The sequence below is a fragment of the Sinocyclocheilus rhinocerous genome, unplaced genomic scaffold (genome assembly GCF_001515625.1).
Source record: "Sinocyclocheilus rhinocerous isolate Xijiao unplaced genomic scaffold, SAMN03320098_v1.1 scaffold234, whole genome shotgun sequence".
Classification (NCBI taxonomy): domain Eukaryota; kingdom Metazoa; phylum Chordata; class Actinopteri; order Cypriniformes; family Cyprinidae; genus Sinocyclocheilus; species Sinocyclocheilus rhinocerous.
The window spans coordinates 320,752-338,609 of NW_015644337.1; the positions used below are offsets into that span (position 1 = coordinate 320,752).

Here is a 17,858-nt window from a genome sequence, read left to right on the forward strand (position 1 = left end):
TGTGTGATTTGGTGATATAGCTTACTTGATAATGTCAGATCGCACATCATTACAACAACACTTACCATATTATCGCAGATGATGCTGTATCGCACACCCCAGACTCGACTTGAGCGGTTGTGCGCGCAGCCGCGCACTTTTTTGCACATGAGCAAAGGTGTTTTTAGGAGTCTAACTTGCAGACGGCAGACCACTGATTCGTCAAACGTGCTTTCCTGCAGTCCGTGTTCTTCTGACTTCTGACTATTTTGTAGTAAGTAACGAATATGCGTCGGGGAAATGTATCGGAGTGAAAGTATACATTTTAATTAGGAAATGTAGTGGAGTAAAAGTAAAAGTTGGCTGAAATATAAAAACTCAAGTAAAGTACAGATACTCCCAAAAAATACGTAAGTACTGTAACGAAGTATTATTACTTAGTTACAATACACCACTGTTCACTACAAAGTGTTAAACTTTCCAGCGCTTATGAGAGTGAGAGCGAAACCGATTCACTATAATGATTCACATTTTCCAGCACAAGATGAGGGAGAACCGTTGCATCTAATGGATTCCGTGTCATGCCTAACAACGCTTAGCTGTTATAAATTCACTGTAAACCACGGCTTCACGGGGCTTATTGCTTTTATAAAACGGTTATTCCATATACGTAGTAAGGTTTCACAAAATAAAACAGAGCAAATAAAGTGTAATGATATTAATAAAAACATTCTTCCGCCAAACAATGAAGTTCCTCGAAATGTTTGTGGTTGCAACAAAGTGGTCACCGAGCAACACACAGAAGTAAACAGAGGTGTATGTTTGTAGAGTAATTTACAACAGCTTCGAACGCAGCTCAGCCAATCAGAATCAAGGACCGGAACTATCCATTTCATAATAAAATAATTTGGAACTTTTCAGCACTTAATCAAATAAAAAGAGAACCGTTTGGGACGAACCGATTCAGTAAAATAATTCGAACTTTCCAGTGCTACAAACAAGCAAGAAAGAGCCGTTTATAGGACTAACCAATTGTTTTAATCGTTGAAAGTAGTAGTTTGTTAGTACACAAAGTGTTTGAAGTATAATCTGTAGGCTACTTTTAGTTAGTTATTCCCCAGTAGGCTACTGAATAAAACTTTTTTGATTTTCACAATACAGTTGATGTGAACCCTCAGGTGCACCACGCGGTGAATGCCAGCTCATCCAGTGTTTCAAATGACTCACTTTACCTCAGATTCCCACTGTATCAACCCCCACAAACACCTACAGTCACGCTCACGTTCCTCTCAAGGTGTTTCCATGACCCTGCTCTGTGTTACATTCACGAGCCGTTGGGTTCCTGTCTGTCATAGCGGGATTTCAGAGTCGTTCCCGACAGAGAAGGGATATGGTGACTCTGAGTGGAGGTATTTTTCTGACAGAAAGGATTCCCTGTGAGAGGCTCTAATTACGGTGAACCCCCGTCATGAGTAGGCTACAGAGGATTATGACAGAATCAAGTCAATGAAGTAGGCTAGGCTATAAACAGTAGGAAGCATATGAATCAAACAACTCGATTAGGCTACCATCATTTAGGCTATATACCACGCAAAGACAAAAAATTAGAAAGAACATTATTTTGTGTATTTGGTGTAATGAAATGTGTTTATGTGGTTTAAGGTTCAAAAAACACATTATTTTCCACATACTGTACATTATTGTTTCTCCTCTATGCCCCGCCTTTCTGAAACACGTCGATTTTTACAAAGCTCATCGGTCTGAAAAGCGAGGTGTGCTCTGATTGGCCAGCTATCCAGTGCGTTATGATTGGCCGAATACCTCAAGCGTGAGACGGAAATGTTACGCCCTAGCCTATAAAGTCAATTTGCGAGACTGGGTGTAATAGTTTAAGAATTTCGTTGGAAAAATGAGTGTGTGTGATGTACTTTGGGGATGACAAAATCAGCAGTAACCTTTTCACATGAAATCATTAAAATAATAATTTCCTTACATAAATCACACCATTTCCTGAGAAATACCGATTCAAAGTTCCAGTGAACTCATGGATTGTATTAGCACAGTATTGGCATATATAAGACTCAACCTTCTGGTTCTTCACACCAAAACTATTTGTAGTGGGACCAAATAAAAAGATCATTTAATGGTTTAAAGTCATTAGACTGGATTCTAAAAAGCTGCTTTCTAAAGTCTTTTCCCAGTCTCGAGCCAGGCACATTACAAAAGCATAAAATTAAATAAATAAATCAACATGGTTCCTTCTATCCCTTGTGTGGGTGGGTGTCCTACAGAGATCTGTGCAAGAGTTCAGAGAATAATCCTTGATAACATCTGCGTATGATTCATAATCACACTAAGCAAGAAACCGAGAAAATCTCTTCTCTCCGAAACAGCCTGCATATAGACTCGTGAAAGCCATAAAACACACACATGAAGATCACAGCTCACAGATGTTCCCTGCCCAACCTGACAAAATAAAATTAATAAATGATACAAATGTACTTGTGCAAGGCAGGTGGATGAATCTGAGCCAAAATTGCTGCCTACTGGAAGTCCTATAATTGAATAAATAAAAATATGACCTTCCTTCTCATGGCTTTCAGCTGATCAGCATCTGATCAATCAATATTAATTGATTAACAGGGGTTCAGATTGAGCGGAGAGGTGAAGAAGAAAGGTTATGAAAGGTCAGAAGAACAATTAATAACATTCAACTGGAACTAAATGGAGATAATTTAGTCAAATATATTATATTTTTTTTCATCAATTGATCCCAGTGGAGAAATTCAGGAAATATCACTTCACAATCATAACATCTATTTAAAAATATATATATGAGGATATGTATGGGTGTGTCTCGGTATTCACAGAGCACTTTAACCGCTCAAGTGCTCTTGTTTATGAGAGCTGAGTTGATCTGGGAGTTAAAGTGGCTCCCTGGAAACCGTCGCCAAGGAAATAACCAGCTGGAAACACACCAGGACCACTGGGAACATTCTCCAGCTTAAATCTCCTAAAGATTTGATACGTCTCTCTGCTGTTGAGCTTAAATCTTATTTATTGAAACTCATGAATGCTGCATGGGATTGTTTTCAAGGCCTGTACTGTTGAATAATTAAACATATTATTTTCTAATCCTCTAACAGAGCACAGCTCATCATATCAATGACTTTTATCCTTTGCTTTAAGACAGCAAGTTTGACTATACTTTTTGTTTCTGTTCTTGATGTTTAAGAACAAGTTGTGATGAACCTATACTGTGATTATGCACACATATGCATTTGTATCGATACAATCACATAATAGTCCTATTAAATGTGCCATAAAATAAATAATTTTAAACTTATTTTATTTTATCTAATTTTCAAAAAGACATTTCTCATTTTCATTTAGTTTAACTTGATGTACTAAAATAACTAAAAATAAAAATAATAATATAAATAACTGTAATAAAAATATTAATAAATTAAAAATAATAGAAATGAAATAACTGAAATAAACATTAAACTGAAATAAAAAAAAAACTCATTTATAAATGACAAAATCACAACAACATTACTCAAACTTTAGCTAAAATAATTAATTAAATAAAAAAAAAGAAAATATACTATTCAAACTATTATTAAAAATTATAACAGTATCTCAATGATACTAAAATAACACTGGGCTATGTTCAAAAGTGCAAATTAATAAAATAATAAAACAAATTTTAGTTTTTGATAATGCATTCACACTGTAAACAGCTAATTAAATCCTTTTACATTTCTGCTTCATCAATGCCATCGCAGTTTTGTTTTGTTTCGACTTTTATTGTACAACTTCTCTAACATAAACTGCTCTTTAATCAGGTAGTTGGTTAAATTGAAGTTCCTTCAAAACATGTACTTACTCTATAAACCAACCAAATAACAGGCCTCAATTTCATCAATTTTATTTTCAAAATGAATATTCCTAATGAAAAGAATTAAATGTACAAACAAAAGCCTTCACGCTATGATTTGTGTTTGTCATTGAAACACTGCACACACACAGTGTCCTATAGGCCTTCAGGGTGATACATTCATCATATCAGTATGTACACAAATAACAGTGATCATGCATATACGCTTCACATGGCAGACAACACACTATACAAGTGATTCTCACTGTGCTCATTTGATGATCACGATGCCTCTTAAATTACAGCATACTTACTAAGAATATGAACTTGTCTGTCCAGTCAACTCCAGCTTTCTAAATGTTTCGTTAAGCTTATAAAAATAAATATATTTTGTGTCATGCAGTCCCACACCTGGCTGTGAAATCTCTACTTTGGTCTCTCAAACACAAACACACACCAAAACATTTATTGTGTCAGATAATCTGGTATAATAGTGTCGTCTGGGATTGTGTTTTGCTAGTATTCATGTAGAACTACTCTTATGCATTAATTAACCCAATCAGGCTGTTTAGACACACAGACCAGTGGTCTTTTAAATTGGTTTAAATAAATACCTGCAAGTTTGCAAGATCAGAAATGAAGGCTAAAATTTGCTTAAAGGGACAGTTCACCCCAAAATGAAAATTCTGTCATTAATTACTCACCCTCATGTCGTTTCAAACCCGTAAGACCTTCGTTCATCTTCGAAACACAAATTAAGATAGTTTTGATGGAATCTGAGAGCTGTCTGACCCTGAATAGACAGCAATGCAACTGCTTTAGCTTTGGCATTCTACATAATCCTACAAAATATAAATATACACACTACCTATTATGCTCACCAAGGCATAACAGACCGATATTATGGTCTATTATGCTCACCAAGGCTGCATTTATTTAATCAAAAGTACAATAAAAATGGTAATATTGCGAAATATTTTTTACAATGAATGATTTCTGAAGGACCATGTGACACTGAAGAATGGAGTAATGGTTGATGAAAATTCAGCTTTGCATCACAGGAATAAATTACATTTGAAAATATATTCAAATAGAAAACAGTATTTCACAATATTACCGTGTTTTACTATATTTTACATCATATAAATTCAGCCTTGCTGTCATTCACCTCAGAGCTGGTCAAATGTACAGCAGTCTGCTGCAGGTGGGCCGGTCTGGTCCTGATAATTGATAATTAGGGGCAATAACACAGCAATCGTTGCAGTTTCACTGTAGGGGGCTTCGCGTGCAACCAGCCCTGTCATTCAAAGACAGAGGAGGAGAGACAGCCACAGGTCTGAGGGAGAACCAGGGCGGGAAAACCAAACCCTTCAAGTAGGTCATGGTAGAAAACACACACACACACACACTCTAAAATCCACTTTCATAAGGTCTGACATTTTTTCAAAAAAGCTTTTTGTGATAATCCATGGTAAATGTGATATTAAAGCAGTAATGTTAAGCGAGTACATGGATTTCATTTAATAAAAGCAACCTGATACTTCAGGAATACAATCAAGGACGGACGTGAAATGGCTCATGATATCTTCGTGTTGCTACCTGCATCGTGTTTTTATCAGATTTAGCTTTCCAGAAATAGCTCGCTCACAGGAAATGGAAAAGGTATTTTTGACTTCCATTATGGAAAGCCAAAGGAAATTAAAGCTTATTCCAAACCTCCGGCCTGTATATTTTAACAGTCCATTGGCTAAATGCATATATTAGCTCACAACATCTGGGTCTTTTAGTCGGGTAAGTGTTTGCTTTTATGTGTGTGTTCGTTTGTGCTTTTACCAAACAGAACGAGTGAGAGACGGACTGCCATTATGTGTTCTGACGTTTTTGCACGTCAATGAAAAAACAGATGATGCAAGCTAATTTGCTGGTTTTGCTAAACTACCTGCAACGGAAAACAGCAAACCAACCCACAATAGTGATTCTGATCTAGGCTTTCATGATCATACAGACTATGATCTAATATTCTTTCTGTTAAGACACAACAGCAAGCGAACAAACATAAACAAACTGCTTAAAGGAAAATAATTTCCCACAACAAACAAGATTATAAAATGTTTTATCTATGATGTCATTTTGCTGGGTGAATCTCACAAAAAATAATTAAAAGGCAAAAGTAAGAAATTATATTTTGATATTAACATGACATTATTTTTATGTAAAAAAAAAAACAAGCACATTTTCCTCAAATTAAAGTAATGCATCTGGATGTTTTACTTTTAATTGTTTTTGTAGGCAAGTTCTCATTCTCATTGTATCACAGTAAAGGTTGCATTCAAAATTACTGTAATATAATGTTTTAATTATATTCAGCATAAAATGAATGCAATAAATAATAAGATGTATAAATTCCATTATTAAATAACATGTAATTTTCATTAATTTGATAAGAATATAATTTTTTTCATGTACTAGAAATAACAATAGAGGCCGTTCAACCAGTTCTCAAAGTAAAACTATTTTATAAAGGGGCCAATTGTGTATACATTTGTACAATGGGATTCATACAAAAATGTAACTGACTAAACAAACAGACATTATAAAGACTGAAAGTTAATAGGCGTCCCAATTCAGAAGCTGCATCCTTCGAAGGCTGCATTCGAAGACCTAATGCACCACAGCAGCCGACGAAGGTTGTCCCAGTTCGCGGTCTTGAAATGTGTCCTTCGTTTCCTGGGCCATGAAGGATACAGGAAGGCTATCCCAAGATCCATTGCGTGCAGTAACAATATGATTTTTTTTTTTCTGAGAGAAAATGTTGGACTTTTAAATCTAAGTATTGGGTTTCAACAGAATTAATACCTTACATTACAAAAAACACTATAAAGCTGTTTAAATGTTGACTTTAATCTTACTACGGAGAAGTTTACACGACAATGTGCTAAAAACGTAAACGTTTTTCCTGTGCGTTTTTCGTGTACAGACGACAAAGTTATCAAAACGATCCCGTTTACACAAATTCACGAAAATGACTTTAATAGCCATATTATGCATGCTAGGCCTAGTTGCTAATGTCATGTAAACACTATGCGTACACATAAAACGCCTGCGCATGACATTTTCACAAATTTGTGTTTTTGTAGTTGACACGGAGAAGATAGGTTATAGCCTACTTGCACTCTGAAACCCGTTTTCGTTTTGACCCCCAAAGTCATGCAAGTGAATGACCAAAATGCATAAGAAGTTTTCCGTTTTAAGTTGAAAACGGTGTCGTGTAAATGCGATTTGAGGCGCAACACCTCACAGCCCAGTTATCATCCACGCTTAATTTAAAAGGGTCATAGGATGCCCATTTTCCACAAGTTGATATGATTCTTTAGGGTCTTAATGAAAAGTCTGTAACATAGTTTGGTTAAAATTTCTCAATAGTAGTTTAAAAAACACCTTTTTTACTGACAAAAACAGCTCTTTTCAGATCAAGCCGTTTTTGTAGCATTTTCCTTTAAATGTTAATGAACTCTGCTGACCCCGCCCCTCTCTTCCGAGCTGCTCTCAGAGAGACTGTTTACTTTAGCCACATTCATCGTGAAACTTGCTAATTAGCACATTATTAGGAAAGGCGATTTGCAAAGATTCATTACAAAACATTATACTCACTTCTTCTGTAGATACACTGGATGGATTTTTATCATTATAGGGTGGTTGTGTACACACACTGCCAACACACATTTCAGTTCAAACAACTTGTAAAAGTGCATGTAGCATCCTATGACCCCTTTAAAATGTCGCCTTGCTTCTCTGTTAAAAATGGGAATGTTATTGAATGTTGCGCATTTTGGAAGCACCTGAGCGCTGCATGCCAGGTAAATCTTGATGAGAATTTAAGCTTGAATTAAAAAAATAAAATAAAATAAATTTAACTTTTAATAGCGTGTCTCAAAACCTTACCTAATTTTTTTTTCGTTGCTTGTTTTCGCCACCTTGTGTTTCATGTTTTTAAACACAAAAACGTGCCTAATTGGGCTCAAACGAACATCCTTTAGCCTACATGCGTCACTTGGTGTTGCTAAAACAGTTGATGAGTAAGTAGACGTGATATTCTCTCTATATAAAATGACCGCGTAATCAGCAACAGTTTTGATGCATAAAAACATCACCGTAAAGCAGCAGGCAGATAGGCTACCGTAAATGGAAAGTGGCTCTCCTCTAATAATTTCACAAGCATGACATCATCCCCAAACCCTTTCTAGATCCCTCGGCCGTGCCTCAGAGAGCAGCCCATTCGCCTAATGGCTAGCGAAAGCCCATAATGCCTGTCACTGAAGGAGACCGCATGTTGAGAGGCAGAGCTGGTCTTAAAGAGTAATGTTACCTTTTGACAGCAATTTGCCGATATCTACCTTTTAAAGAGGCTCTGGGGAACCGCAAAGACGCCAGGCACCTTCTCGTTCACGCGCGCTCAAGCACGGTGTCTAATCTCTGAGAGCGCGCTCCATCGCCAGATAAACTAATTAAAGTCGAACTCCCTCTTGGGTTTTTGGATTAAAGCTCATTCTGTTCTGGAGAAGAAGATTAAGACCTCCTGCTATAGCTGCGGGTTTACCACTTCAACACGGACGCAATATTTCACAACAAAAACACAAAAATGCAAATCGCTTTTTCATGATTTAACAGGTAGGCCTATATTAATGCTCAGTTGGTAAATGTAATAATTGACATTACGTTATGTTAAAATAATATTCCGGGGAAAACTCAATCGCCAGGACTTGTGGCATATTGTTGGAAAAAAGTAGCCTAAACATGTCAGATAATAGCATCAATTTTAATTTCACATTGACTTTAAGATTTTCAAGGACTCGAGATAAGAGGAAGATCTTCTCCCATCTCTAGATCATCATATTTATTGTGAGGATATGAAAGGCACAGATGATCATAAAACAATGTTTTGATGTCAGAGAGCCAGTGATAACAGTTTCCCACTTCATTTTGGCTGATTGTTTGATTTCTTAGACAAGAACTGCACAAAAAAGAAACAAAAAATGCAGTAAAACACAAACAAACAGAAAAAAACAACCTTCCACTGTGGTAACAAACCAAACACAAACACTAACACCACATGCATACATTGTCGATATTAAAAAAAAAGCCAAAAATATTCCACAACCTTCCACTGTGGTAACAAACCAAACACAAACACCACATGCATACATTGTCGATATTAAAAAAAAAGCCAAAAATATTCCGAGATGTCAGTTCGCAAGATGTGACTTCATGAAAGATGGATGAAGACTTAGTCTTGATTGTTTGTGATAATTGTACTTGTGAATTATTGATGAAACGCAAGTTGATTAGGTTCCTCAACCTCTAAAAGAGGTTGTCAACAATGGTACCCTTTATGCACAAGGCAATGATTCATACCAGACGTTGAGTACAACACAATGGAGACCTGAAATGCGGCTCAGAGGCTAAGCCTTATGGGTATCGGTGTTCCTGAGGCGTGCTTGGAGTCAGGAGTGCTTGCGGAAAGTGAAAATGTCTCGTGTCTTGGAGCCCCTCTTGCCCTCGTTGGGCTTGTTGGAGCTGGGTAAAGTTGGGCTCTCGGGGGTGGCGGTGCCTCCATAGGGGCAGCTCTGAGAGTCGGGATGCTCTCCGGAACATTCTATGGCAGGGATGTAACGGCTGTCCCACATTCCTGGCCCGCACAGTTTACACAGGTCGTGCAAGCTGCAGGGAATTCTGGGAAGAAGGCGGAACTGATAGAGCAGGCTACGTGCCTAGGATTAGAGACAATGAGAGAGAAAGACAGAGAAAGAGAGATGGACTGAGAACTGAAAAATAACAGGCAAAAACACTGCTAGAATATTATATTATACTACATTTCATATTTAGCTTTTTCATTATTTAACAAAAGCATTCCTGTAGCTAACAGTAGAAAATGCCAATGCCAAGGTCATGGGTTTGATTCCCAGGAAATGCATGAACTCACAAAATATGTAAACCTTGATGTAATGCGAGTTGTATAAAAGTGTCTGCCAAATGCATGAATGTAAATAAATAAACAGTGCAAATTAAATAATAAGATTGCTTAATAGATCAATCTTGCAAAACTGGTTTAAATTAAACAAAAATAAATATAAAGTGCAATTAAAATAATTCTAATAATGTAAATACAATAAATCAAAATAAATAATACATAGTGAAAAGTAAATATAGTGCAAATTAAAAAAAAAAATTAATTGTAAAACTGTGCAAAATAAATCAATAAATACTGCGATGAATAAATATTCAATCTATATATCAAGAGATAAATGAGGTAACTTATTAGTGATAATTTAGTATCTCATAAAAAAAATTATTCACCTAAAAATGTGAAATTGATCATAATTTACTTTTACCATAATTCTTTTTACATTACTAATATTATTGCCATATTTCTTTTTCCCCTCTGTGGAACACAAAAATATATTTTTAAAATTTGCTCCTAGAGATTTTTTAAAATTCTATTTGTAGCTTCACACTGACAGTTCTCATTAACTGCATATTATTATTAGACATTCTTTTATTCAATCAGTAAATGAATGAATAAAACGAATGAACAAATAAATAAATATCAAGAAACGCTGAAATCTTGAAGACAGCAGCCAGAATTGTTTTTTTCCGAAAATTCACTCTGTGTTCTACTGAAGAAGATTTTTATTTAAATGATGTATATATATTTGTATTTAAATTATTTATATTATATTATATTACTTATTTATTTATATAGATAATTATCAAATTATTTTTGGCCGCACAATTTATTGAACATATAATCACGGTTGGTCTATAATGTCAGCTTGACCAAAACTCGGGTGCGTTTGTTTCTATCATAATCTCTACGGTACAATTCGGATTTTGAGAAATATTTCTCCAGAGATGACAGCATGTTTGGCATTCTAACTTTTGTTGCTGTAAGAAAAATATGTTTTGTATGCAGCGCTAGAGAGATGCATCACTTCTGGATGACACAAAGACACAGCATACATAACCATGAGGAGCTCTGTCAGCGGTGTGTGTGTGTGCTCATACCTTCTTCAGCACCAGCTCTCCATTCATGTGCATGGAGAGGTTACTAAAGTGCAGCAGCATTTGATCTGTAGCGAGCTGCTGCTCTGTGACATCATCGCCGTACAGCACGATGATGGCGACACACAGGAACAGGTGGAAGTAGTCCGTCTGTCACAGAACATCCACATCCACACAGAAAACACACTGAGCCAAAACAGCCAATAAAATGACCAATAATGAAGGCCAAATGCATAAAGAGCCAATTAAAAAGCAGTAAATGTTGATATGCAAATGAGGGGGCAACGAAGAGACAAACCACTTTGCTCCCCAAAATCACCTCGTTATTACCATGCCAATGTATGCAAATGGATTCTGTGGAAACCTGATAATTAGCATCTCATCTTCATTAGACACTCTGCAGATCCTTAAAGTGATACAGACACCCATTCGTTTATCTAAATGGGGAAAAATTAGCATCTATCCAGCGAAAGTGCATTTAAGGAACAACTTCGTTTTGGTTTCCATGGCTTCAGAGATTTCTACATCATGCATCGGTTTGAACTTTCACCCAAAATTCTAGTTAGAACACTAAATACGTAAAAAAGAATAAAAGGAAGTCAAAAAGAGAAATTAACTTCTGCAGTCATAAACGCAGTCGGTTTCCAGTTCTTTTCAAAGGAGAAACCAACAATAACACAAAACCACACAACATTTAACCTATGAAGGTTTTTCAAAAACATACATTTTAATGTAAGATGATAAGATTAATGAATGACTAAATCAATAAATATTAATAAACACTAAAACACTGAAAACAGTAGCCAGAATATTTTTCAAAAACTCACTTTTTGTGTTCCACTGAAGGAAAACTTAAAAAAAAAAAAAAAAAAAGTTTCCCCAAGGTAACGTTATGAAGAATAAGTTGAAACGAGGCATCTGTAATGTTTTGCATCATATGTCATTATTTTCCAGCAAAAGTGTTTATGAATAAAGCTGTCATGGAGTTTCATTTTCATTTATAATAATAATAATAATAATAATACAAATTAAAAGGCCAATAATTTATTGTAAAGAATAAAAAACATAAATACTATATATATATTATTTAATCAATTAAATATTACATAAATAATTCATATTAATTAAATGCAAATTTAGCTGTGTATTAGTGTGTATATATTCAAAACAGAAATCATTACATTTCTAACAATGTCTTTACCATCACTTTTAATCTATTTAACACAATTTCTTAATTTCTAAGAATTTTTTTACTGACCCCAAATATTTGAATAGTAGTGTATATTGTAACACAAAAATTCTATTTTGAATAAACTGTTCTTTTTAACTTATTTATCAAAGAATCCTGAAAAAAGTCCCAAAAAATATTAAGCAGCACAACTGTTTCCAACACTGATTATAAATCAGCATATTAGAGGGATTTCTGAAGGATCGTGCGACACTGAAGACTGGAGTAATGATGCTGAAAATTCAGCTTTGCATCACAGGAATAAATTACAATTTAAAGTATATTAAAATAGAAAACTGTTATTTTAAACTGCAATAATATTTCACAAAATTACAGTTGTTTTCTGATCAAATAAATGCAGCCTTGATGAGCATAAGAAACTTCTTTAAAAATCTTACTGACCCCAAACTTTTGAACAGCACTGTATAATACACAGCTACAAATAAAATGAGCACATTTACAGGGCAACTAAAAACTGAATCAACAGCTTAACCTACAAAAACAGTTAACAGTTACAGATCAGGATGAATGTCAGTATTACTATTGGTACAAAACATCCCAAGAAGCATATGTTTTATTTACAAAGCCTTTTATGGCAACAATATTAGCTTATGGTGCATCGTAACTAATACCCGAGTCATATTTGCTGAACAGATACCTCATGCAGAAGCTCCAGATTGAACCTGATATCAAGCCCAGTGAGCGTGTTGTACCTGATAATGTGCCCAGCAGGCCTCCCACATGCGCAGGGCTTCAGCATCAGGGAACTCGCGCTTGAAACACAGAAGAACCCAGCGGTGGCAAAACAGCAGCTGAAGGCCGTCCTCACCCAGCCGGGTCAGATGCTGGTGGAAGCGAGGCAGCATCAGCCGCAGGAGCTCACGCAGGTACATCTGGACACACACGTACACATAACTAGAGCAAAATATTAACAACAACATTTACTCTTCATTTACTCCATGAGGAGATCTCCTCACCAGCTGCCTCTCCATGTCCTCATCTCTGGGAGAGCTGATGAAGATGGTGTTCTCCATGAGACCCACGAAGCACCAGAACGTGTCGCTCTCGTCCTGGATCTCGGTCAGAAGAGGAGCCACCAGGTCTGACATGCCCTGACAGTAGCCCATGTCTGGGTTAAACACGGCGTAGTTCAACAGGATACGTCTGGGAGACAAATGGACAACTGTAACTTTGGAAAACCTTATTTTCGATAATTCATCGTGTAAAAACAAAACAAAAAAAACACACAGGCTTTTTGCTGAATGAATTCATATTTTGCATTATTAATGGAATGGCACAGATTTATTACATAATACACTGAAATAGCCATAACCAAAGGAGAAAATACTCATCTATACTCAAACGATCTAAACTCATCTATAACCACAGTGGCCTCAAATGGTATTTGAATAAACTTAAAAATGTATGAATGTCAATTCAATTAGATAATAATAATAATAATAATAATAATAATAATAATAATAAGGAACTCTCAAGGACTCTGGTTGAGTCCCGGATGATAACCGAGAGAATCTCGAGATAAAAAAATAAATAATAATAATAATAATAATAATAATAAGTCATGTTAAGTTTGATGTGGCAGCTTCAGCTTTGTAAAATCCTATCAAATTGGTGTTTTCAAATGCAAGCAAATATTTCTATGGGAAGAATGAAATATTTCTGGTAGAGTGTCAATGAATATGTTTCTCTAACCTCATGATTTCTACATTGGGGTTGTTCTCTCCTCTAAAGAACATGTTGCTTCGATCAGTTCGGACAACATCTTTATCAACAGTGAACTGCACCTTCCTCCAGAACTCACTGTGCTCCTCTGGACTCATGGACAACCTGTGGAGGGAAATGGAGAAGCGGGAAAGATCAACCGCTACGAAAAAGATAAAGAGAGGTAAAGAGAGGGGGCAGCTATGACAAGTCAAGACAAGAAGCACATAACAGAACAAAAAATACAATAACATGAAATCAAATAATGAAAAAATTTAATAAAATAAAAAGAACATAACAGAAAAAAAAAAAACGACAAAAATATGAATGCAAAAAAAAGAAAATAAAGAAAACAACAAAATTAGAAAAAATAAATACAAAGTGGAAGAAAAAGAAACAGAAAGAAAGAAAATAAGTGGAAAAAAGAACAGAATGAACAGAACAGAACAGAACATGAAGCACCAGGTCTAAGGTGGTAACATTCCCATCCTGAAACACGACAGTCCCTCTGGCTATAGACATTCTCATAACAAGCAGGATTTCATTAACACTGTTTGTTTTGCTGGAATTGATGCCAGACCTGATGCAACCTCATGTAAGTGTTTCGAAACCTGTGTTTGTGTGAACTGTTCCCACATGGCTCTCTGACTCCCCCTCTGGCCCCTCGAGGTTCAGAGAGCGCTCACTGCTCAGCAACACCCTTCACACACACAAACACTATCAACCTATTCATTACTAAAACACCAACTAAATAATCGCTGCAAGAGCCGAAGAGTGCTGACATTATGACCAAAAAATACACTCATTCACTCACTCACTAAGAACACTGAATTACTGCACATACTTTTATAGTAAGTTTATAGCATATAGTACAAGTTTTTACTACATAAAATATATATGGTATAAAACGTATACTATTTTAATTTTTCCCATATAGTTTTATTACATAAATCATAATAATTCTAATCACAATATATATGATAATATATATTCAAATAATTTTTGTAAAAATTTTTTTGTAATCTTATTTTCTTTACTGTGGTAAAATTAATGTCTATTCACACACACACTGAACCCATGTAGGCTATTATTAAAATAACAAATATAATCGCTGCAAGATAAGTCTTGACATTACTGTAATAAAATACATTGATATACTGTACATATTTTTTCTTTTCCCACATTTTCTATGTAAATATTTTTAAATGTTTAATTTTTTACTATATTTTTACATATATTTTAATTTCTTCACTGTGTTTCATCTCTCTCCTTCACTGTCTCTATATAGAACTGAATTTTACCACAGTGAAGAAATCATTTTTTTTGTAATATTAATAATAATGTTAATAATAACAATAATAATTGTATGCACATCTGTATCAATATGAGGTTGTTTTGTGTCAATTTTGTGATTGACTAATAGCTAAAAATAATACATTTAATTTAATTTTAGTTAGTGATTTACTGATTTTTATTTTTAATTCTTTAGTCTTTAAAAACAATGTAATACATTTTAAAAGCACTGCAGTGTGTGTAACTGCAGTGGCATTAGAAATAAAGAATGAAAATATGCTCAAATCTGAAACACAAGCAGTAGGCTTCATAAGTGCTCTATCAATGGCTTGACAATGATTTAATTGATTAAGTTAATTATTTCCTCTGAAACTAAGCCGCAGAGCGCATATATCTGCACACATTTATTGATTGGTTATGACTCGGCTGCTAGAAAATCCTTCAGAGACTCACAGTGAGTAAAAAGACAGTACAGCCATGCAAGTAATAATCATTTTCAAATGGTCATGCGATAAATATAGTTCTACCTAAAATGGACCTTTGTTGCCAAGTCACATTTGAACAATTCTGGTTGCTGAAATAACAAAACTGACTATCTGCAGTCAAAAAGTGCTTAGCCAGACCTTTTTTTTTTTTTATAAAATTGAGGCAGAGATATGACTGAAAACAACAGCAAGCGGTTAAAGTGGTTAAAGGTGTATTTAGCCACTGCTACATTGACTTCATGTAATGATCCTGAGGCTCCGAGTGATTCACCAACCACAAACCCAAACACCATCAAGCTAACTAGAAAAGCTGGAGGATCAGCTAGCCTGATGTTTCACAACAGCTCGGTTTACATAGCAAATCTCCAGTTTCAGACTCCAGAAATATCCCATTTAGTAAACAACAGGTTATGTCAACCAGCCAATTCAAACAAAAGTGAGCAATCTAACAACTGGGTTTAGCTTCGTGTTTTTATCATGCCATCAACAGAAGTGAGAGGAGACACGAGCTAGCAATGACAAGTCACAGCTCTCTTATATTAGCAGTAACAATGGTAACATCAGTGAAACCTACATGGATAAGGCAATGAAATTCATCTTGGCAATGAAATTACTAATTAAAATGTTAAACAAAAAACATAGGTTTCATTATACTTTTACAGGTTTCATTATCATTTAAAGATTATAATAAAATCCTTTTAATTTATACATGCCTTTGACAAAAGATATGCAAAAAATATACATTAATCACCAGTATGGTCAATTCTTGAGTATACTGCAATACTTTACATTTAAATTCAACCACATTTAAAACAATTTACAACACGTGTTATTTACTTAGAGATCTTTTTTTATTAATCATTTTTTAACTGCTAAATTATGAAAGCTTGTTTGTTTCGCACCTTTTTGTCAATTTTATTTTGCACTCAACAAATAATGCAGCAATTATTTACATTTCTTTTTTATAATATGTGCAGAATAAAGTGCATTAATATGGATTAATATGCATTTTTGGAACTGGTTGATCATAGGCCTCATTGATCTGAGCTTATGCGCCACAGTTTTTGAGTGAAAAAAAGCATTATTTGTGGATCATTTTGGTAAAGTAATGTACACTCAAAAACTGAGGTGCATAAGCTCAGATCACTTGTGACCAATCAGAGTAAAAAAAAAAAAAAACCCGGAAATACAAAACCTGTGCTAACTGAAAGAAAAGTTGGCAATAATATACATTTTATAATCATTTAAAAGCAATTTTTTGTATGCGAGTCATTTTTTGACCAGGGCTGCATTTCCCAAAAGCATCGTAAGCCTAATGCCGGGTTCAGACTACACAATATTTTTGTCGGTTACGATAGTCACTGTGTCAGAGTTCACGATTTTGACTCCTAAAATCTTGTCGTGTCATGGACAAGAAACATGTCAGACTACACGTTGCTTCCCGACCATTCATCGCGTGCCGTCTTTAACGACGCGTCATCGAGAAGGCGGAACTAGCGACTGACTTCCGAAAACAAGAGTGTAAACATTGCTGAAGCGCTTCCGCTATAGTTCGCCAGCATTTTTCTTTCTTTGTTCTGTCGTGGTAGTCCCTCGATGACACATCATACAGGCAGGAGTACTGTTGCCACAGCTCCACGAACCTTTCCTCCATCTCATAATTCCACCTAGCAGCACCATCATCTCTCTTTCGTCTCGCCATGTTTGAAACCTGTGTATGAAAGAGCTTCTGTGCTGCTATTGGTCAACGTCACCAATGTGACAGAACTCGTCGTGGACGACGAAAAAAAATTAAACATGCTAGTCTTTCTGTCGTGATGTCGTGAAGCATCGCAGACGCGGAATCGGTTGTCGTCCAGTATGACACACTACACGTGCTGAAACGATGGAATCTTGCTTCCCGACGCCCATTGTCGTTTACGAATCCCCACGACACCCTACATCAAGCAAATCGCGGCAAAATCGGGCTAAAATAGTGTAGTCTGAACCGGGCACAAGTTGATCGTAGAACCACTGTCATCAATGGAGCTACGATCAACTTAAAGGGTTAGTTCACCCCAAAATGAAAATTCTGTCATTAATTACTCACCCTCATGTCGTTTCAAACCCGTAAGATATTAGTTCATCTTCAGAACACAAATTAAGATATTTTTGATGGAATCTGAGAGCTCTCTGACCCTCCATAGACAGCAACGCAACTGAAATGTTCCCA

The 17,858-nt window shown here is 35.6% G+C and overlaps 1 protein-coding gene across 1 annotated transcript in view; it reads right to left on the reverse strand.

Annotated features, from left to right (window-relative positions):
- Window positions 1-9,017: 9,017 nt before the first annotated feature.
- The window catches only part of LOC107758097 (TBC1 domain family member 16-like), a 28,626-nt gene continuing 19,785 nt past the window's right edge, over window positions 9,018-17,858 (reverse strand). The window contains exons 8-12 of the mRNA XM_016575753.1: window positions 13,860-13,994; window positions 13,124-13,310; window positions 12,860-13,039; window positions 10,922-11,068; window positions 9,018-9,627 (exon numbers count right to left, since the gene is read on the reverse strand). Of these exons, the coding sequence (XP_016431239.1) occupies window positions 9,361-9,627; window positions 10,922-11,068; window positions 12,860-13,039; window positions 13,124-13,310; window positions 13,860-13,994 (916 nt within the window). The 3' untranslated portion in view covers window positions 9,018-9,360. The remainder of the gene's footprint in view (window positions 9,628-10,921; window positions 11,069-12,859; window positions 13,040-13,123; window positions 13,311-13,859; window positions 13,995-17,858) is intronic.